This window comes from Elgaria multicarinata, chromosome 3 (assembly GCF_023053635.1).
Source record: "Elgaria multicarinata webbii isolate HBS135686 ecotype San Diego chromosome 3, rElgMul1.1.pri, whole genome shotgun sequence".
NCBI classification, from domain to species: Eukaryota; Metazoa; Chordata; class Lepidosauria; order Squamata; family Anguidae; genus Elgaria; species Elgaria multicarinata.
In genome coordinates this window covers 118,086,853-118,108,798 of record NC_086173.1, presented here as the reverse complement: position 1 = coordinate 118,108,798, position 21,946 = coordinate 118,086,853, and the positions used below count along the sequence as shown (strand labels likewise).

Here is a 21,946-nt window from a genome sequence, read left to right as displayed (position 1 = left end):
ATGAATATTCATCAGGGCGCTCTCGCTATTCGCCCAGGAAGAGCAGCCGCCCTATCTGCATATTCATTTAACTCGGTTCATTATTCATGAGCTTTCGCGGGCTTTTTTGGCCACGTGATCTTGTTTCGCGCGGAATTCAGGCTGCGGCTGGTGCTGGAGTTGGGGGCTTACAGCGGAAGTCTAATCGGCTCGGAAAGCGGCGAAGATGGCGGTGAGTGGGTGCTGGGCTCCGATGGGGACCCCTTTTAAGATCTGTAGTTCCTTTTTCCTCAGTGTCGATCCTTTGTCTTTTCCTCCCGTTATGGCCAGGGGGTTTGCCACGCGCCACCTGGTTAACTTCGGCTAGCGCTGTGCTGCGTCTTGTGGGGCCTGCGGGCTGATAGATCTTGCAGTCTGTCTAATCCTGTGCTCCGCCGGAGTGCGCCAAGGGTGGGCGGGGAGCTCCTAAGCTTTTGTTCAAACCTAGCCTGCAATGTATGTAGTAAAGTCCTGCCCAAACATCAGGCTCAGTTCTCGCTGGAGAGGTCACTTTGTTCTTCGGGCTGTAGCACGTCAGAATGCAAGGGGGAGCTTTCATGGTGAAAGGGTTTCCCCGTACGAATATACTCTCACCACGTAGACGACTAGGCATGGCTGGAATCATATGTACACTTAACTGGAAGAGCTCTGTGGGCACTGGATGTGTCAAGAGAAAGGATTCTAACCTTATTATTATTATTATTATTATTATTATTCTATGTCTGGGAGTGTTTGCATGGGGGGAACTGCTTTGTTATGTGAGCACCACCCTATATGCAGACTACAGCAGCCTTCACCAACTTGGAGTCCTCCAGATGTGTTAGACTACAACTCCCATAAACCCACAGTCAACTCTGCTGTGGGATTATGCTGGGTGTTGGATTATGGGAATTATAGTATAACACATCTAGAGGTCAGATGATTGGAAAGGCTGCGTTACAGTGTTGAAGCCCACGCACAAATTTACAGGTCCATTGAGAACTAGGCCACATCTAGTCTGCCTGGTTCTTTGGTAAGTGGCACCATAAGAAAGAGAGGCTGCAGTTTCATTTTCCTGGAGTCTGAATGTGAAAATTGAGTGCTGTTCCCCCTGTGGGCTATTCTGTGTCACAGCAATAGCACCTGCCTCTCTCAAAGGTTATATTATCTTTTCTTTCCGTTAATTAATCATCCTTCTTTCCCTACAATTTTAGCTTTCACACTTGCCGAACAGAATGGTCTTTTTCACAGACCACCCTATCCTACCTTGATACAGCACTGTGTTATTCTGCCCCTTGGGGTATTTCTTATGTGTATTCTTAGTCTTGAAAGTTGTCCTGCTTTCTGCATTTCTACCACCAAAGTTGCCTTCCCCATCTAGTGGCGTCCAGGTGTGTTGTACTACAACTCCCATCATTCTCCGTCAGGCACCAGGTTTAAGAAGACTACAGTAAATATTACCCTAACTCAAAGTAACTTGAAACTTGGCACCTTGCGTTTCCTTAGGATTCCTCAGAGTCCGACATGACCAACAGCCCTGTGCGCAGTTCTCGGCGAGGAGACGCCTTCACCTCCAGCCCGGGGAGAGATCTGCCCCCGTTTGAGGATGAATCTGAAGGACTCCTGGGAGCTGAGGGGCTTCCTGATGAAGAAGAAGAAGATGGGGAGGAGCTGATTGGAGATGGCATGGAAAGGTAGGAGACTCATGCCACTGTGGCTGTTTCCTGATGTGCGGCTTTTCGTCGGAGGCAGAAAGTGGACAATGCCTCAGTACATCTGGCCATCCTTGAAACTGTGTTTCAAAGGTGCAAGTATTCTACATTTGGCTTAGTTCTTCTTTTGTACACAAATAAGCAATTGGGGGTTATTTCAAAAGGTAAAATATTATGGAAGATGTCCTTTTGTGTTTAGATGTATGTATATTGACATGATAGTAAAAGTCTTATTGATTTCATCACACGTCATTACTGAAAGCAAGCCAAGAACTGGCAAACTCATTCTGGTAATGTTTCCCCCTGTACAGATGTTTATAAGTGCTGCAGCTGTGGGCAACTAGTCACATGTGTGTCTGTAGTCAGGGCTGCCAGATGTTACACCTCCATTTGCATCAAAAGATGCTTCCAGCGAGTTTGCAAAAAATGAGCACCGTGTTGGAGATGGGGGTATATTCATCCAGATGCACGTCCTCATTGGCAATACCTGTGTAAGGCAGATCTCTCCTGCTGGGTGACTGTATTGTGCTGTTGTCCAGCAACCTATAATGACTTATCTCAAGGGTAGCAAGACTTCAGGCTTGCGGGATCTACTTTGGTTTTTTATTAGAAAAACAGGAGCTCCAGTGATTGGAACCAGGTTCAGAAGACAGAATTAAAGAATCCTGAGCCTAGAAATTAAGTTTTGAGTGCTAGAACTGAACTGACTTAACAGTCCTTCCATACCCAGTTTTATATGCACACGTTATTTCAATAGTATGATTTTGGGGGGGTGGAAGATTGTTTTGTTGTTGCCATTGTTAAACCAACGGGAGTGAGAAATTGTTGCAGTTAGTACTTTTATTAGGTTTATATTACATTCATTTAAAAACCACAACATGCCAATTGATGGTGATAAATGTCCCTAGTAAATGTAGGTTGCTCCACTTGCATCCTACATGCTCACCTAAGGGTCTGAAAAGTACATTGTTACGCTTACGGATGATTCTGACAAACTTATCAGCTACATGTGGTGGGGCAGTGGAATCACAGCTGTCCATCCTCCTCATGGCAAACGCCAGTGCCCGGTGCCTATGACTCATTTGCACAGCACGTGTTGTTGTTGTTAAAAAAAACCCACATGTAGGCTCTAACTGTGCAGTTGTTGCAACTGCACACTTCACACCTGCTTGCCTTTGATTTGTCATGTGTTGGTGCTATGCAAATGAGATTCCCACATTGAACATCTGGTGTGTCTGGAGCAGGGTAAGTGCTGCTACTTTTTTCTCAGATAAGGGGTGTATTTGGAGGATTCACTCTTGTTGTGCAGTTGAGTAACTGAGGTCTCTTGGTGTCTAGGGATTACCGCCCTATTCCAGAGCTTGACGTTTATGAAGCTGAAGGCTTGGCCATAGATGATGAAGACCTAGAGGAATTGACTGCCAGTCAAAGGGAAGCAGCTGAGCGGGCCATGAGGCAGAGGGACCGTGAAATGGACCGTGGCTTGGGCCGCATGCGGAGTGGTCTGCTTTATGGTATGTTTTTGAGGATTCCTTTTTGCTAATACACAGATATATCAATATAATCCATCACCCAAAGAGCAGCTGGAAATCTCTTACGTTGCTCCATTTTTGCATACACGTATATAGAGCATGTGAGATATTTACATATATGATATTTATGTTGCTCTCCAGCAATGCTCTCAAGGTATACAAACATTACAGTTGAAATTAATAATAAAAAAACATAATAAAAATTACAACTGAAGCAACTTTAAGCTGCAGTCCTATGCACACTTGGTGGCAAGCCCTATTGAGCACAGTGGGACTTACTTCCAAGTAAATGTGCATAGGATTGCACTGTTAATTTTGTACATCTTGTTTCATAGTTGTAACTGAGTTTGCAATGTATGATCTCTAGTCCTGTATCGGGATCTGAGCCCAAATAGGTATTGAGCTAGAAGTTGTAACACTGTTTGGATGTCTAGAATTGTCTGCATTATCTAGCTTAATGAGATTAGGGAAGAAGTATTGGATGATCAGCTTGAAATCAAGTCCCTGTTCATTGTTTCTATCTGCAGATATGCAGTTCCCTTGCAGTTACATTTGGCAGGGTATAGATTTTCGTTATTCATTCATTTTGATTTATACCCACCCTTCCAACAGGTTCCCAAGGCAGCTTACAAAAAGTTAAAATTATAATAAAACAGGAACATTTAACACTTAATTCTAACTTAAATTTAAATTTTACTGTTCTAACCCTGTATTTTCATTTTATATAAATTTTTGCTGCATGGTTTTATCCTGGTTGTGCTTTTTATACTGTAGTTTGTATTTGTGTTTTTAAACTGTTGGTTGTTTTATTATGGTTTTAATTTTTGTGAACTGCCCAGAGAGCTTCTGCTGTTGGGCAGTATAAAAATGTAATAAATAAATAAATAAATATAAATAAATAAACAAACAACACAATATAAAAGAGCAGTATAAAAGCAGCCAGCAGAATAAAAAATAAATACCAAGGAGTATAAAATAATTACTTATAAGATTTAAAGGCCTGGGAAAACAAAAAGGACTTGACTTGGTGCCAGAATGTTGTCAAGGTAGGCACTAAAGCTGTAGACAAGGCATATGTGTCCTGTGCTACTTAAGAAGGCAGAGGTGGTTTGATGTCATCACCAGATCTATGTTTGCCTACCTCTCTGATCTGTTTCTTTTTACCCCACCCTCCATTTAAAACTCTAGAGAGCGACGACGAAGATGAGGACCGCCCTTTGCGGAAGAGGCGCCTGGCGGAACGGGCTGCCGACGGCATGGAAGATGAGGATGAAGACATGATTGAGAGCATCGAGAACCTGGAAGACATGAAGGGGCACTCTGTGAGGGAGTGGGTGTCTATGGCAGCTCCTCGGCTCGAGATCTACCACCGCTTCAAGAACTTCTTGAAGACTCACGTAGATGACCATGGCCACAACGTTTTCAAGGAGAGGATCAGTGACATGTGCAAAGGTACAGCTGTGGTAGAAGAAAGGCAGGGAGGAGCAGGCTTTTTTAGCCTGTTCTGCAGTGTTTTCATTCATAGTTGAGACTGTTCAAATACATCTTTTTGGTGCTTTCTGACCTGGGAGGACTCATTGCAGTTCCAAGCCACTGAGTTAGTGCAGCCAGGTGACTTACCCACAGGCCTTCTGGCTGCAACCTACAAATGGAGCCCAACCCACCACTTCGAATCCTTTTAGCAGAATGAACACTCTACATGTTGCAGGAGTTACCTGGACTTTTTTCCTCTCTGGTGACTGTGACCAAGGATTCTGGCAGCCCAAAATATTTTTTCATAAATAAAAATAAAAGGAAGTTGTTCAACCTACACCTTCTTGAGTTCGCTTCCCTCCCAGCTCCTTTATTATTCCATGGATGGATTATTCTGAAACCAGAACTTCAGTAAAGATTGAGCTCCATGTGACATTACATCGAAATAATTTCCATTGAAAAATGAGACTTGCAAAGAAGTCTGTGTCAAGAAGTCATCTAATATCCCAATCCTGTTCAGTTCTTGCAGTACCATTCCTATGTATGTTTACTCAAGAAACTCACTGAGGGCAATGGGCATTACTCTCAAGTATGTGGGCCTAGGATTAGGATGCTCCCGGTCAAGTCTTCTATGCTGCAGTCACACTGCCACATTCACAGAGTTTTACAGAGCATCTAGGCAATGTTGTCTTAAATTTGCAATCCTCTTGTGTTTTCCCACCATTCTTTCATGGTTTTTCCTTACCAGAAAAAAAACATTAAGGAGTTAAAAACAACAACACCCTCAGGAGAACAAGTCTAGAACTACTGTTGATTAGTTTTATACTGTAGCTGTAGGATTTTAGGATCAGAGTGTGAATTCAGTGTTAAAGCCAAAACAACATCTATTTCATGTTGTATTTTTAAAAAGTGGCAATTGTTTGTATTGAATAGCGACCATGTGCTTGTATAATAAGCACAATTTCATATACCATAGCAAGGATAGTGAAAAATATGGACTACTTGTTGATGTTGTTAGGCAATTTTATATAGCATCAATTGTAGACTTATAATACAAAGATTATCATCCAACAAGGGGAAAAATGTTATACCTGATGTTCAGAATAGTTCATATTCATAGAATCATAGAGTATAAGGCCATCAAGTCCATCAAGTCCAACCCCCTGCTCACTGCAGGAATCCACCTTAAAGCATACCTGAAAGATGACTGTCCAGCTACTTCTTGAAGGCTTCTAGCATGGGAGAGCCCACAACCTCCCTAGGCAACTGGTTCCATTGTCATGTTGCTCTAACAGTCAGGAAGTTTTTCCTGATGTCCAGCCAGAATCTGGCTTCCTGTAACTTGAGCCCTGCATTCTGGGATGATCGAGAAAAGATCCTGGCCCTTCTCGGTGTGTCAACCTTTCAAGTATTTGAAGAGTGCTATCATGTCTCCCCTCAGTCTTCTTTTCTCCAGGCTAAACATGCCCAGTTCTTTCAGTCTCTCCTCATAGGGCTTTGTTTCCCCTGATCATCCTTGTTGCACTCCTCTGAACCCCCTTCAGCTTGTCTGTATCCTTCTTGAAGTGTAGTGCCCAGAACTGGACACAGTACTCAACATGAGGCCTAACCAGTGCCAAATAGAGAGGAACCAGTACTTTGTGCAATTTGGAAGCTATATTTCTATTAATGCAGCCCAAAATAGCATTTGTGTTTTTTGCAGCCACTTCACTCTGTTGGCTCATATTCAGCTTGTGGTCTACATCAACTCCAATATCCTTCTTGCTTATAGTATTGCTGAGCCAAGTATCCTCCATCTTGTAACTGTGCATTTGGGTTCTTTTTCCTAGGTGTAGAACTTGGCATTTATCCCTGTTAAATTTCATTCTGTTGTTTTCCTCCCAGCACTCCAGCCTATCAAGATCACTTTGAAGTTTGTTTCTGTCTTCCAGGGTATTAGCTATCCCACCCAATTTTGTGTCATCTGCAAATTTGAAAAGCATTTCCTGCACCTCATCATCCAAGTAATTAATAAAGATGTTGAAGAGCACTGGGCCCAGGACTGAGCCCTGCGGCACCCCACTCGTTACCTCCCCACAGTTTGAGAAGATACCATTGATTAGCACTCTTTGAGTCCGATACTCTAGCCAACTGCGAATCCACCTAATAGTTGTTCCATCTAGCCCACTTTTAGCTAGTTTGCTGATCAGAAGGTCATGGGGTACTGTGTCAAAAGCTTTGCTGAAGTCAAGATATATTATGCCCACAGCATTCCCACAGTCCACAAGGGAGGTTACCTGATCAGAAAATGAGATCAGATTAGTTTGGCAGGATTTGTTCTTGACAAATCCATGCTGGCTTCTAGTAATCACTGCATTGTTTTCAAGGTGCTTACTGACTGACTTCATTATAATCTGCTCCAAAAATTTCCCAGGGGTTGATGTCAGACTAGCTATAATCTGTAGTTCCCAGGTCCCTCCTTTTTGCAGATAGGGACAACATTAGCCCTCCTCCAGTCATCCGGCACTTCACCCATCTTCTGAGATTTTGCAAAGATAATAGACAGTGGTTCTGAGAGTTCTTCTGCAAGCTCTTTTATTACTCTTGGACACAGTTCATCAGGCCCTGGAGATGTGAACTCATTCAAAGAAATTAGGTGTTCCTTGAACATTTGTTTATCAGTCTCAAGCTTTAATCCTTCCCCTGCAATGACATAATACTGTATGCTATGCATTTATATGGCAATGGGACAGTGAACACAACTGTTGTATAATGTATAGGATACTTTACTTGGTAATTTTACTTTAAAAAAAGTAAAATCTTTTTATAGTTGGTAGGAGGAACTTAGTCATAATTTGACAAAAATCTCTCTCTCTCGGCAGAAAACAGAGAGAGCCTGGTGGTGAATTATGAAGACCTGGCTGCCCGGGAACATGTCCTGGCCTATTTTCTCCCAGAAGCCCCTGCTGAAATGTTGAAAATCTTTGATGAAGCAGCCAAGGAAGTGGTGTTGGCAATGTACCCCAAATATGACCGGATAACTCAAGAAATCCATGTCCGCATTTCACATCTCCCTCTAGTGGAGGAGTTACGTTCACTTAGGTGAGGAGTCAGTTGCTGCGACCTCTAGTGAATGGGTTCATTCGTGAAATATAGCTGGCTGGCTAGGAGGTATGTGATTAGGCTCGTAAACAGCTGCTCACCTTGTCCCCTGTCGCAAATAAGCATGCAGTGATGGCCCTGGGCAGTGGTAGGCTTGAGGGGCAAGCTCTGTGTCCCATATTAAACATTCTAAAACAGAAGCATCTTTTTCTTTATGCTCTGATCCATAACATATGGGTGACATCAATTGGAAGGTTTTTCTAGATGTTCTAGCCTCACGGGTGGGGAGGGCATGATTTTAGTTCCAATTGTCCTGGGATGTGAACAAATAAGCTTTACTCCCCCCCCCCCCCCCATGCTGAGTTTCCAGTAAGGATCTCCCCATATCCTCTGCTTCTGGTAAGGACTTCTTCCTGCCCCACCATACCTGGAATTAATAAGAGTCAAGAGGAAGACATACCATATACTACATAGTAAGCAGGTCGGTAGGTTGTCTCTCAGTAAGACACTCCAGAACATCTGAGCCTCGAGGACCAGTTCCTTAGGGCAGGAAGCCGAAGTGAGAGAAGGAAAATTTGCAGCTGCAATAGGGAGATAGTTCCTATCATCTCAGTTTGGGACATTGTTACCTGATAGTGGCTGAGGTTCTTCCCAGCTCCATCCTTAGATATTATCAATGGTGATGGTTTCAGCTTGCTATCAGAAACAATGTATTTTCTCAAAAGAATCCTCTCGAAGGCATTGCACTTGTTTAAATGACATCCTTGTTGGATGCCATGATTGCCCGAGGGAGATGACTGCTGTTACCTGCCTGTTTTTAGCCTTTGTTCTTGCCTTTTCTCTTAGGCAGCTTCACCTGAGCCAGCTGATCCGGACAAGCGGAGTTGTGACGAGCTGCACTGGGGTCCTCCCCCAGCTCAGCCTGGTCAAATACAATTGTACCAAATGTAGCTTCATCCTGGGGCCTTTCATGCAGTCCCAAAACCAGGAAGTCAAGCCGGGATCCTGCCCAGAGTGTCAGTCTGCTGGCCCCTTTGAAATCAACATGGAAGAGGTGAGCAATGCTTGGGTGATGTTAGGAGTCCCGATTCCTGCAGTTGTGTCTTGAGATCTACGATTGTTTAGACTGCATATGTAATAACGCTGCATAGCTACTCGGCTATGACAAATAAGCCCCGAAGACTTGAGTTCCTACGTGCCTTGGGTGACAGGGAGTTGTAGGCCACCATGGTCACTTGTGCTTGCACTTGGTGCTTCTTGATCCCCACTTTCCTGTTGCCTTCTATCAATGCTATGCTCAGTACTTGATGATCCAACCGTATTGCCTTTCTTGCCTCCTTCCCCTTTCTGTAGCTGATGATGCTGTTTTCATCAAGCAATTCACTGTCCTAGCGCCCCCATAGTCCAGTTTAACCTAAGCCTTACAGACTCTGCTTGCACTGCTACTTCTGCTTCTCTTTACCGAGCACCTCCCTGACACTAGATTTAGGGGCCTGAGGCTTTGGAAAATCTGCACTGTTCCGTTGAGAGCTTCCACAGACATGCAGTATGGAATTTGATATTTGGTGTGCATCTGGACACCTTAAAAAGGGGGTGGTTGAGGGGGGTGATAATCCACAGTGTGTGGATGCTTCACAGAGAAGTAGACTCTTGCCAAGGGAAGTTCATCTGACTCACCAAGTGGCCCCAACATTCCTTGTCTCTTTGCAGCTCCACATACGCTTCCAGGCCTGCCCTGCTGGAGGTTTGTCCTGTAAGCCCGAGGTCAAGTGACCTGTCATTACGTTCATAATGGGCCATGCTGGTCCTCATAATTAGAGGTGGTCTTAAAGGGCTTTCGATACATAGAACATAGAAAGTTGCCTTATACCGAATCATCAGACGATTGATCTCTCTAGCCCGGTATTGTCAATGCTGCCTGGCTGTGGCTCTCCGGGGTTTTCAGAAGCGACTTTCCAGCCCTACCTGGAGATGCGAGGCATTGAATCTGGGAGCTTTCTGCATGCAAAGCAGGTGCTCTGCCGCTGAGCTACAACCTTTTCCCTACTGAAGTCCATGGAGGAAAACTTTTGTATCATTTCCTAACCTTAAATCAGGCCCTACAAGACACCAGGCTTGTAAATACAATAGAATTGTGTTTAAGATTATTTCAGGCCACCTTTAAGGCTAGAACTCTCCCAAGATGGCAGGCAATGAAGTAATAAAATGTAAATAAAAACAGTCATTAGAAATTTTACCAGCAGCCCCAAAACTTTTGAAAGGCCAGTAAGATCCGGATTGTGGATCTTCAGAGCTATAACCTGAAGACCTGCAAACAAGGAGCCTGACGAACCCCCGATGGAACCCAAAAGGCCCCTCTCCCTTCCACCCAACCACTTGACTGCCCTTGGCAGCAGGCAAGTCAGAAAGGCGTTTGATGACCTCTGAGTGCAGGCAGGCTGGTATAGACGAAAGATGCTTCTTTACAATACTTCCTGGAATATGGTGCCCTCATTCTTTGAATGTCAGTAATGGATGTTCGGCCATTTTGGTTTGAAAATCCACTTCATAGTGCGGTGCAAATCACGTTCCTGCCCCGCTATTGCCTTTGACCTGGCAAGTAATGCGTACCGATATCCCCACAGACCGTCTACCAGAACTACCAGCGCATCAAAATCCAGGAGAGCCCTGGGAAAGTGGCCGCTGGCAGGCTCCCTCGCTCCAAAGATGCCATTTTACTTGCTGACCTGGTTGACAGCTGCAAGCCAGGGGATGAAATAGTAAGTACAAAGCCAAGAAGTGAGGAGGAGGAGGAGGAGGAGGAGCCCACACAGATTGTGGCGTTCAGAGTAGTATCTTAAAAATCGGTCCCATTCATAGAATTTGGGAAAGAGGTAGTTATTGCTTGAAGGGAATAAGGCTGCCTTTGAACAGATGTATGCCCTGTGCAGTTTCCTGGAGTCTGTCAGAATGGCAATGTAGAGGGATGGTTTGCGTGGGGATGGGTGTTGCATGTTACACCCTTTCTTGCTCCCAGCTACCCTAGAAAGCTCTCCTCACAAAGCCACAACTGCAACCTAATAAGAAAAGTCAGGGGCAGAAAATGGGGCATGCCGGTGGGAGGGGAAGGGAGAGGAGATGCCAGGCTATGCGGTATCCTATGGGGCTCCCCAGTCCATTCCGTCACCCACTGAGAGTCGGCGCTGTTGTCGCTTGGGAGCACAGACCACAGGGCTGTGCCTCTATATGCTTTAAGTATGTTTTATTCTTTCCATAAGAATGATCAAAAGACAAATCTTAAAACATCACATAGTCCAACGGTGTCCACAAAACTCAAACAGGCTTCTTCAGACATTTAACTGGCTTTATAAAAGCACTGAATAAAGTTAGCAGCTGTTTCCCTGAAAAGCTTGGTCATGTTTATGACATAATGATGCCAACTCAGATACTTTCAAAGCCTGGCTGTAATTATCTTCTACGGCTCCCTGAATTACAGGGAATTGTCCTAGTATCAATGACTAAAGAATGTCTCTCTTTCTGTGCCTTTCAGGAGTTAACTGGAATATACCATAATAATTACGATGGTTCTTTGAACACTGCCAACGGGTTTCCAGTGTTTGCAACAGTGATCCTGGCCAACCACATTGCCAAGAAGGATAACAAGGTGGCCGTTGGGGAGCTCACAGATGAGGACATGAAAGTCATTATAGGCCTGTCCAAGGATGAGCAAATTGGAGAGAAAGTGAGTTTGGAACCCAAGATCCACCTTCGGCCTGTCAGTTTCTCAGTCCAGGACAGGGAATGGGTTAAACCAGCCTTTCCTAACCTGATGCCCTCCAGATGTTTTGGACTTCAACTCCCATAAGCCCCAGCTAGCACGGCCAATGGTCAGGAATGCTGGAGTTGTAGTCCAAAATAGCTAGAGGGCATCAGGTTGGGGAAGGCGCAGTGAACAGGAGCAACATAATTTATTTACTTAACGCCTCGGGGAAAGCCTGTGTGAACCAGTGTGTTTTCAGGAGACATTAAAGGATTCCACATTTCCTGCCTCCCAAGCAACACGAGGGAAAGTTTTACCAGAGAGTGGGTGGCGCTACAGTGAAGGCCCACCACGTGGGTACTTCACGGTGACATTCCGTTCATTTTGGAATGACCAGCAAGGCCTCCTCTGCTGATCTTAAAGCTCACCCGGGTTTGTATAAGGGAAGGCGGCCGTTTGATGTTCTGCAAACTGCTGGTTTTGCTTTCAGATCTTTGCCAGCATCGCTCCTTCCATCTATGGCCATGAAGACATCAAAAGGGGCCTGGCCCTAGCCCTGTTTGGGGGAGAACCCAAAAATCCAGGTAAGCTGAAGTGCTGGTTGTTTAAAGTGGCTGTGAGTTCAATATTGCTTTTACATGTAAGCCCACACCTGCCATAGGGAGTGTCTTCGTTGTGCTGTAGCTGCATTCAGTGGGAGGGAAGCTTCACAGAAATGGTTTGAAAAGACCTCAGCCATCATTTTTGGTCCAGTTCCCACATCTCATCATAATGAGAAGAAATTTGTTAGCTCCCACTTTGGGACATTTATACAAGGAGCACCAAAAAAGCTCCCCGCCCCCACAAATATTGCAGCATAGTTATTTGAGCTGTACCTAGCATTTCTATCCAAAATGGCACTCAGGGTGGCTGTGTTAAAATTCCCAGTTTTATTGGAAATCTTGTCCATATTAAGGAACAAACCAGTTGTTTGGTGACTGATGCCTTTCCCCCATAGGGAACATCCAGATGCATCACCCCGCGGCTCGGTTCTCTGCCGGACCGATTGCTCATCTGTGTCTTTTGAGTGGGATTGGGGGGTGGGGCATTAACCAAGTATGCCGTTCTGCATTCAGTTCACTTTTTCTTTCTTTTTTTGGTCTTAACATAATCGCCATCAATCATTTATTATTTCTCCACAGTGCAGTTTCAAATTTTAAAACACATGAAAGCTGAGCTTTATTTTGTTAGATTGTAACGTTTTAATCCCACCTTTCCTCCAAGATGCTCAGGGCAGCATTTCCTCCCCTCTCCCTTTATTCTCACAACAATCCTGTGAGGTAGGTTGAGCTGAGAGATTGTGACTGGTCCAAGGATATTATAGTTTCTTGGCTGAATGAAGAATTTGAACTCAAGTCCCCCCCTGTCCTAGTCTAACATGCTAAACCAGGGGTGGGCAACACACAGCCCACGGGCCACATGTGGCCTGTTCTTTTCTGCAGCCCCCACAATTAGGTTTTGTTTAAAGCTGATTTTGGCTTTTATAAAGCTCTGTAGCAGTTTGGTAAACTGCCAGTTATTTTGCCACTGTGATACTAAAGTTGGCAGTGCCGGACGGAGCAGGAGTGCAGCCAGCGGAGGGATCTGGGGCCCTGAAAATTGGCCCCTGGAGTCACTGAAGTTGCCCACCCCTGCTCTAAACACTACACCACCCTGACTATAGCCTGATTCACCTTTCTAAAAATCTTAAATGCTTTAGGAGGAAAACATAAGGTCCGTGGTGACATCAACGTCTTGCTTTGTGGAGATCCTGGAACGGCCAAGTCTCAGTTCCTCAAATACGTGGAGAAAGTGTCCAGCCGAGCTATCTTCACTACTGGCCAGGGGGCTTCCGCTGTTGGCTTGACTGCCTATGTGCAGAGGCATCCCGTGAGCAAGGAATGGACCCTGGAGGCAGGAGCCCTGGTGCTGGCAGACAGGGGGGTTTGCTTGATAGACGAATTTGACAAGGTGAGCATTGAACTGGGCACATGACAGAGCTTGTCTCGGGGACTAAGGCAGGCTTCAAACAGAGCAGCCTAGGCCGCTCGGCTCAAGGCCTGTGAACCTGGAGACGGGGAGGGAAGGGGAAGAAGGAGCTGGGCCTGAGGCCTGGCCTGGCCAGGAAAGGTGGCATAGGTTAAGGCTGCAGATATGATCTTGCAACCGGGAAGCAAGGGAGACTTGTTTCATCATGCAAAGTTGATGGATCAATGATGTTTTGTAGCCCTCGCTCTTGAATTCTCTGGGGAAATATATCTATGAAGGTACTGGAGGGACCATAGCTCCATGGGTGGCCGCATGCTTTGCATACACAGGGGTTGAATCCAGTATTAGTTCTACTTAGCCCTACTTGAAATGAATGGGGCTTAAGTTAGTCTAACATGGATACAACACACCAGGCCCCAGCCTCAGTCCTTGGCCTCTCCAGTTTAAAGAAAAAGGATCAAGTAGCAAGTGTCAGGAAAGACCTGCCCGAGATCCTGAAGAGTGACTGGCCATCAGAACGGACAATATCAGGCTGGGTGGGGGAGAGAATCTGCCTTGGTTCCTGTGATGCCAAATCCCTAAATGAGCATATAGCTCTGCATCTGCTTGGCGATTTCCGCTGATGTCCTCTGAGTTGGAACGTTAAGGGGCTGAAACGTGCACCCTCAGATCCTGCTGTATTGGCTGCATGAGCATGGCTCAACCGGTCCAGAGCTCAGCCATCTTTGTGCTTCCTCAGATGACGGACCAGGACAGGACCAGTATCCATGAAGCCATGGAGCAGCAGAGCATCTCCATCTCAAAGGCTGGCATTGTCACCTCTCTGCAGGCTCGCTGCACAGTTATCGCTGCTGCCAACCCTATAGGTAAGTGCTGATCGACCATGGAAGGGAGAAGCTCTTGATGTTCTGCAGTTGCTAAGTGTGGCTCTCTGTTCTATAGAGAGCCAGTGTGGAGTAGTGGCTAAAGTGTTGGACTGGGAGCCGGGAGATCCGGGTTCTAGTCCCCACTTGGTCATGGAAACCCACTGGGTGACTTTGGGCCAGTCCCAGCCTCTCAGCCCAACCTACCTCACAGGGTTGTTGTTGTGAGGATAAAATGGAGAGGAGGAGGATTATGTACGTTGCCTTGGGTTCCTTGGAGGAAAAAAGGAGGGATATAAATGCAATAATAAGTGTGCTACACAGGCTTGCCTTTGCTCCTCCCTGTTCTTTGGATGTTTGGGGAAGGGAAAAAGGAACTATGCCTGTAATCAGTGAGGCAAAGAGAAGTCAGTGCAGAAGTTGTGCAGGGGAAGCATTTGCTTTCTTTTTTTAAAGCTTGCACTTAGCAGCCATTCCTTATTCTTTTTCACAAATTTTAGTAATTTTCCAAGTATAAAAACAAACAAAATTATATCCTATTGAAATCTGGTTCTTGACAGAGGATTGGCTGCTTGGAAGTTTTCTTTATGGTTCTTCATAATAGCCAATTCTATTTTCACTGCAATCCTATGGATGTTTACTCTGAAGTAAAGTTACCTGGGAGGAAGCACTCTTGAGTTCAGTGGGGCTTACTTCTGAGAGGACACGTTGTCTCTTTTTCTATAATCTTAGGAAAAGTTTGGACAAATATTGCTGTGTCTGTCCTTGATTTATGTATAAACTACCTTGTCATATTCTATACAAATCATGAGCTATGCTTTTAGCTGATTTCATTTGGTATGCCACTTTTTCCGCCGCAGCTGTTTGCCACAGCTCCATGTACCAAGATTTCAATGTTAGAAATTCTGCAGTTTTCCAGCTCTTAACTATGACCCTGCAAGCTGCCATCAGGATGAACATTAATTAATTAAAGAGTCATTCATCTATGGGAACAGCCATTTCTAAACTGGTTTCTTTCCTTAACCTAGGTGGGCGCTATGACCCCTCCTTGACATTCTCAGAAAACGTTGATCTGACTGAGCCCATCATATCTCGATTTGATATCCTGTGTGTGGTCAGGGACACGGTGGACCCTGTTCAGGTATGAGCCTTTGCAGGTTCTTTCTTACCTGAGCGAGGCTTAAAGAAGGGCTGGTGGCATCTTGCACAGTTAGCGCATGAGGGGAGGAGGAGGAGAGATCCTGCATTCCAGCATCCATAGGCTCGGCATCTGGGAACTATCCAGGGTGTTTTCTGCTGGGGCGGAGACAGGGGTGGCCACTCCATATAGGTGAACTAGGCAGTCCTCTAGGGCACTAAGTTAAGTGGGTGAGAGAAATTTTGAGTGGGAAAATCCAAAATCAAAAACTACAAATAAAATAATAAGCACATTTAACATTTTAATGGATTTTTATTTGAAATCGGACTAAAATGTCGTTTCTGTGGCATACAAATCTATTCTGAAAATTTAGTGTCTCTAGTTTATCTGACCTTAGAAAGATTGGTTGGATGGATGGAGAAATCAAATAATTATGCCTCTGTTTAAATAAATATGCCTTAAAAAACATTAAACAAAAAATAGGGGAATTTTTTCCCCAGTTTACTAAATACCTCAGCCTAGATCTGGCCTTGGGGTTTGTGGGTGGGAGCGCTGATTGCATGATATTTTGTATATAGGTGGGTAATAAATTGAATGAAATAATTATAATAATATTAATGATTTGTTTAGGACGTCAGGTGCTGGCAGCTAGTATAGGACCGTGATGGTGGGTAGCATAGATACAGTTCCTCAGTAGAGCTAATTAACAAAAGACCACGGCTCTTCCTGCCAGCAGAGGTTGGCCACGCATCTCTCTGTGTTTGTGAACTGGCCCAGAGAGCTCCGGCTATTGGGCGGTATAGAAATGTAATAAATAAATAAATAAATAAATAAATAAAATGGCCCAGGTCATGTCAAACTGTCCACCTGTCTTCAAACTGGATTTGCACATTCTCTTCTCTTCATTGTGAGTTACCTCGTGTGGCTCATTTGTGGGCTCTTTTTGAGATTACCGCTTAGTCAATGCTGTGACTTCAGTGGCTGTTCTCGTTCTCTCTCTCTCTCTCTCTCTCTCTCTCTCTCTCTCTCTCTCTCTCTCATAACTTGTTGCAGGATGAGATGCTGGCTCGGTTTGTTGTCAGTAGCCACATCAAACATCACCCCAACAGCAAGGACCTTGTGAATGGAGACTCTCAAGAGATTATCCTCCCAAATACTTACGGCGTAGACCCCATCCCGCAGGAGCTGCTGAAAAAGTACATTATCTATGCGAAGGAAAAGGTCCACCCAAAACTCAATCAGATGGACCAGGACAAAGTGGCCAGGATGTACAGTGAACTCAGGAAAGAATCCATGGTAAGCAACCACAGTGGGAAGAAAGAGATAAGATAGGGCAGAGATCTTGCTATCTGAAAGTGCCACGCAATGAGTCTCGGGGCCTTATGCGTTTTGCCACCCCCTCCCACTGGGCAGGTGGAACGATTGAAGCTGTTGTTTCCAGACCAGCAAGAAGCTCATGTATCTTTTAAAGAATTCATTCAGTCAAATCATCAGGCCAAAGTGCTACTTGTCTTCTGTGCATTGCACTTTGTCTGTCTGCCAGCAGATGGCGGAGTCCCCCCCCCCTCATTGTTGACAGATTTTGAAAACTTAAGGGCACAATCCTAGGCATATTTAGACAGGAAAACACTCTACAAAAAGACAGGGACTTTTCTGTCTAAACCTGCATAGGATTGCTCTTTTAAGCTTCCTTATCATATTACCATCATATTTCACATGGGCCTTTATGTGTTTTTGACCGTTTAGGTTTGATTTTACCACATGTATTGAATTTTTACAGTCCCCAAAGTTGAAAAGCGGCCTGTAAATTAATATGCCTGTTGTGATATAGCTCACTGGCACGAAGGAAAGCTCTTTGCAGGCGGCCCACTCCTTCCCCCCCTTTTCTTTCTGCAGGCAACTGGAAGTATCCCCATTACAGTGCGTCACATTGAGTCCATGATCCGCATGGCTGAGGCCCACGCCCGCATGCACCTGCGGGACTATGTGGTGGAGGATGACGTCAACATGGCCATCAGGGTCATGCTCGAGAGTTTCATTGACACACAGAAGTTTAGTGTCATGAGGAGCATGCGGAAGGTAGGCGGGGAAGTGTTTGTATGGTCTAGATAGTTTGGGGGGGTCTTTATTTTTGTTTTTTAAATACATGTGGGATCGGTGGTGAGCAGCACCAGAGAGTCAGTCTTAGCAGAGCAGTGACAGGGATCCTCAAAAGCGACGCTTTGTAGGTTTTTATACATGCTGGCACATGCCGTGTTGAAACAGCCAGGCCGGCTGAAGGACTGGAAATGTCTGGGTTGGTATTTTCCTCAAACTTGCTCAGTATCGCTTGATATCTCAAGCAAGTGTCCTAGGACAGATGCAGCAATTTTCTGATTGGGCCAAACTGCCAATTGCGGCAAGGAGTTTGTAGACTGTTAAAATGCTGGGAGAATAAAAAGGTCTTCACCTGGCATCTAAAAGAATATAGTGTAGGTGCCAGGCTCATTCCACAGCTGGAATAAGGGCAAAATTCAGTGAGAGTCCTTCTTATTTAGCTCTGGGTTGTTGTTTTCAATTATTATAATATGAAAGTTGATCTCTTTTACAAGCTACTCAACTCTCAGCTTTGAAAATAATTTCTGGTTGCTGTGAATTAACTAAGGGAAATATATGTGTTCAGCAACTTTACTATTCAGTGACAACATCTTTGAAATGTCCGGCATTTCCTTCCTTGGAAGGTTGAGAATGAACCCCTGAGGAGGGTGTGTCACATGGGTCTCTTTTGAGGTTCTTAAAGGGGACAGTGGCTAATCCTTCTGCTTAAGCCGGAATTGTCACTCTTTTGTTAACCTAAGAGAGCATCAGAATGTACCTTGCTATTTTGTTTTTCCTTTCAAAGTATTGGTAACTCTCTTTCAACCTTGCTTCCTGTGCAGACTTTCTCCCGGTACCTTGCCTTCAGGCGAGATAACAACGAGCTCTTGCTGTTCATTTTGAAACAGCTGATATCGGAACAGGTGATGTATCAGAGGAATCGCTATGGAGCTCAGCAAGATACCATTGAGGTACCAGAGAAAGACTTGGTTGATAAGGTATGGGGCATCTTTCCTCCCCCTCGTACGTATTGTGCTGGGAGCCTAAGCATACCCATTCCAACGCCCTGTAGGTTTTCCCCTTTTAAGCTTTGAACAAATAGGGCTGTGAGCAGCATTAGTTCATGTGTTGTAAAGAAAAGCGTGAGGTTCTGGAACCGCGGAAAGGGTTGTCTGCTTCCGCCTCTGCAACAGCTTCTTTGTATGTCACGAACATCCTGTAGCTGAATCCTTGAATGGAAAAGGACCTAAAGTGTGTGCAGAGCGAGGATGAATATCAAGGAAATGAACAAGGGGATTGCACCCCTTCAAATATAGCTGAAGAGATTAACAGATTAAGGTGCCATCCCGTGCATGTTTAGACAGAAAAATGTCCTAAAACTCCCAGTATGCCCCAGCGTGGCTGAGTGGGGAATGCTGGGAGTTGTAGGACTGTTTCATGTGTAAACATGCATAGATTGCGCCCTTAATTTGTTTTATCTCAAGTGATCATGCATTCTCTGGGAATCAGCAGATGGCTTTGTTATTAAATGGAACCTAAATGGAGGCAGTTCTGGGTGAATTTTGCAAGCATTTTGCAACTGATGTCACTGTCTTGTCCATGTCTTGGTCCTAATTCTTGCCAATTCTAGGGCAGGGTGTGGTAGAGAGCCTGTTTTGTTCCCTCTGCTTGGCTACATCGGGCAACTATTCTAGACCTGGTTTATTTATTTATTTTATTTATTACGCTTATAAATTTATTACCCCCATAGCCAGAGCTCTCTGGACGGTTTACAGAAATTCTAAAATTGAGATAAAAACGAGTATACAAAATTTAAAATTTCAAAACACAGAACATACACACATAAAGCATTAAAAACCATTAAAAAACTAAACATGTGGGTGATTAAGATGTGCTGCCATATGCCTGGGCAAAGAGGAAAGTCTTAACCTGGTGCCAGAAAGATAGCAGCGTTGGTGCCAGGCGAGCCTCGTCAGGGAGATCGTTCCAAAGTCTGGGGGCCACCACCGAAAAGGCCCTGTCCCTCGTTGCCACACTCCGAGCCTCTCTTTGAGTGGGCATCTGGAGGAGGACCTTAGATGTTGAACGTAGTGACCGGGTATATTCACGTCGGGAGAGGCGTTCCATCAGGTATTGTGGTCCCAAGCCATGTAAGGCTTTATAGGTCAAAACCAGCACCTTGAATTGGGCTCGGAAACATACAGGCAGCCAGTGCAAGCGGACCAGAGCAGGTGTTATATGGTTGAACCTTCTGGTTCCCGAAATCAATCTGGCCGCTGCATTTAGCACGAGCTGCAGCTTCCGAACCGTCTTCAAAGGCAGCCCTACGTAGAGTGCATTGCAGTAATCTAACTTGTAGGTTACCAGAGCATGGACAACTGAAGCCAGGTTATCCCTGTCTAGATAGGGGCGTAGCTGGGCCACCAAAGAGACTCCAGACCAGCCAGGTTCATACTATTTGGTTTGGGTTTGTACAGATAGCCGTCTGCCCGTGGCTGCGCACAGTTACGCAACCAGTTTTGCATTACACTTGTTCAACCAGTTGCGCTTTACAGAACTGGTTGTGTAACAGAAAGATTCGGTGGCCCTCTGATGACACTATTTGAGTTTGCGGAATAACTCCATTGGATACTGCCCATTGTTTAGAGAATGAGGCGAGATGCCAAGCAAACGCTGTTACTTTGGCCCTAGCAGTACGCCTAACTTTGCAACGTCCATTTCTGCTCTACTCCTTTATTTTGTGCTAGATGGATAGATATTCATGGTAAAAACTATTTGGGGCCTCAGTTTGTGGGAAAGTCTGACAAGCGCTTCTCTCCTCCCAGGCTCGCCAGATCAACATCCACAACCTTTCTGCCTTCTACGACAGCGAATTGTTCAAGATGAACAGGTTCAGCCGTGATGTGAAACGGAAACTGATTGTGCAGGCTCTTTAAGGGCCGTGAGTTCCTGAGCGGCTGCAGAGAATAAGAATTTGGGACTGTGCTTCATCAAACAGCGCAAACGTTTCCTAAGCCTCTTCTCCAAAGTATCACAGAAAAGAAACGGAAGCTCCGCACTGCTGAAAGACTTGTGAATAGAATAGAATGGAGCTCTGAGTAGCTAAATGCCCAGAACTCCTGAGGTTAATTGCTGTAACTGAGCTTGTGTGATGAAACCCCAAAGGAAAGGTTTCCTGCTGGCCCCATGTTTGGAAATCTGAACTCATTTGGGCAGTCTTCAGTGGGGAACATTGCTCAAGGTGGTTATTGGGTCATTTTAAACTTCTGTAACTGGGAGCGACTTTGGATCATCTAAGCACGCAAGGGGAGTGGAAGAATGCGTAAGCTATGGTCCTTCTCTCTACATTTGTTTAGAACGGGTGGGACAATTTGTGATCCTGCAGATGTTTTGGTCTACAACTCCCATAATCCATCACCATTGGCTATGGTAGCTAGTGCTGATGGGAGTTGTAGGCCAAAACATCTGGAGGGCCACAAGTTGCCCACCCCTAGTTTATAATGTCCAAAGCTGTCTTCAAATGTGGAGTCAGCCCATTCACCTTCCACAGAGTAGTAGTGTGCAGGGTCAGTTTCAGACATCTGATACAAGCAGGAGAAGCAACTTGCCACTTTGTCTTAAACCTCTAAAACTGTTCATAAGTTTTGTGTTGTTGGTTCATACACCATTTAGTGGTTTGCGTATGAAAAGTTGAAACTTCCTATTTGGAGGCTGGTTGAAGCTGACATTTTTCCTTTTCCCAGTATGTCTGGTAGGTTGTATTTTTTTTAAATCTAATACAATGGATTGGATCCAGATCTATCGTCCTGCCAGCAGAAGAATGACCACTTACGGAGTGAGACTTGTGTCCTCTCCCCACCCCTCCAACTCTGCTCTAAGGAGTTGTGGGAGGCCTGGATCTGGAACCAACCAATAATTTTACAGGCTATTATATGTTTGCCCAGCAGGTGGCAGAATTTGCAAAGTTTTTATATGGAAAAAATAAAGGTTTAAAAATAGCTTTTTTTGCAAATAAAGGCCTCGCTACTTAAGCTGTCAGTGGTGCCATGGATGTAATGCCTGCTCTCTCCTCCTTGAAATGAGGGACCTTCTAGCATGGCCAGCGAACTGTCTTTTGGTCACTGCGGAGTTGTCTCTGTGTCAGGCAGATTGCTGATCTGCTCATTCAGCATTTCTGTACCCCCAGCCAAAGCCCCTCCTTGCCTTGTCGAATAACTGAGTTACCAACGTTTAAGCAAGGCATAGCTGCGCCTTGTATGCCAACCCGTTCCGAACCATCAACTAGTGGCAGGAAAACACTGTTGGGCCTTCTTCTTGTGGGGTAAATT

General features: G+C 45.0%; 1 protein-coding gene across 1 annotated transcript; it reads left to right on the top strand.

Annotated features, from left to right (window-relative positions):
* Nucleotides 1–137: 137 nt before the first annotated feature.
* Nucleotides 138–21,656, top strand: MCM2 (minichromosome maintenance complex component 2). The gene is made up of 16 exons (XM_063121368.1): nucleotides 138–211; nucleotides 1,504–1,691; nucleotides 3,048–3,223; nucleotides 4,430–4,693; nucleotides 7,576–7,795; nucleotides 8,642–8,849; nucleotides 10,420–10,554; nucleotides 11,325–11,516; nucleotides 12,025–12,118; nucleotides 13,273–13,523; nucleotides 14,281–14,407; nucleotides 15,433–15,545; nucleotides 16,596–16,838; nucleotides 17,439–17,621; nucleotides 18,461–18,616; nucleotides 20,444–21,656. Exons 1-16 carry the CDS (start codon nucleotides 206–208, stop codon nucleotides 20,552–20,554), a joined length of 2,667 nt encoding a protein of 888 aa, XP_062977438.1. The 5' UTR covers nucleotides 138–205; the 3' UTR covers nucleotides 20,555–21,656.
* Nucleotides 21,657–21,946: the final 290 nt, after the last annotated feature.

Excerpts from the sequence above, each read along its gene's own strand:
- MCM2 (XM_063121368.1), top strand. Across the intron at positions 13,524-14,280 it reads TGATAGACGAATTTGACAAG|ATGACGGACCAGGACAGGAC; the intron begins GTGAGCATTGAA and ends GTGCTTCCTCAG. Across the intron at positions 15,546-16,595 it reads ACACGGTGGACCCTGTTCAG|GATGAGATGCTGGCTCGGTT; the intron begins GTATGAGCCTTT and ends AACTTGTTGCAG.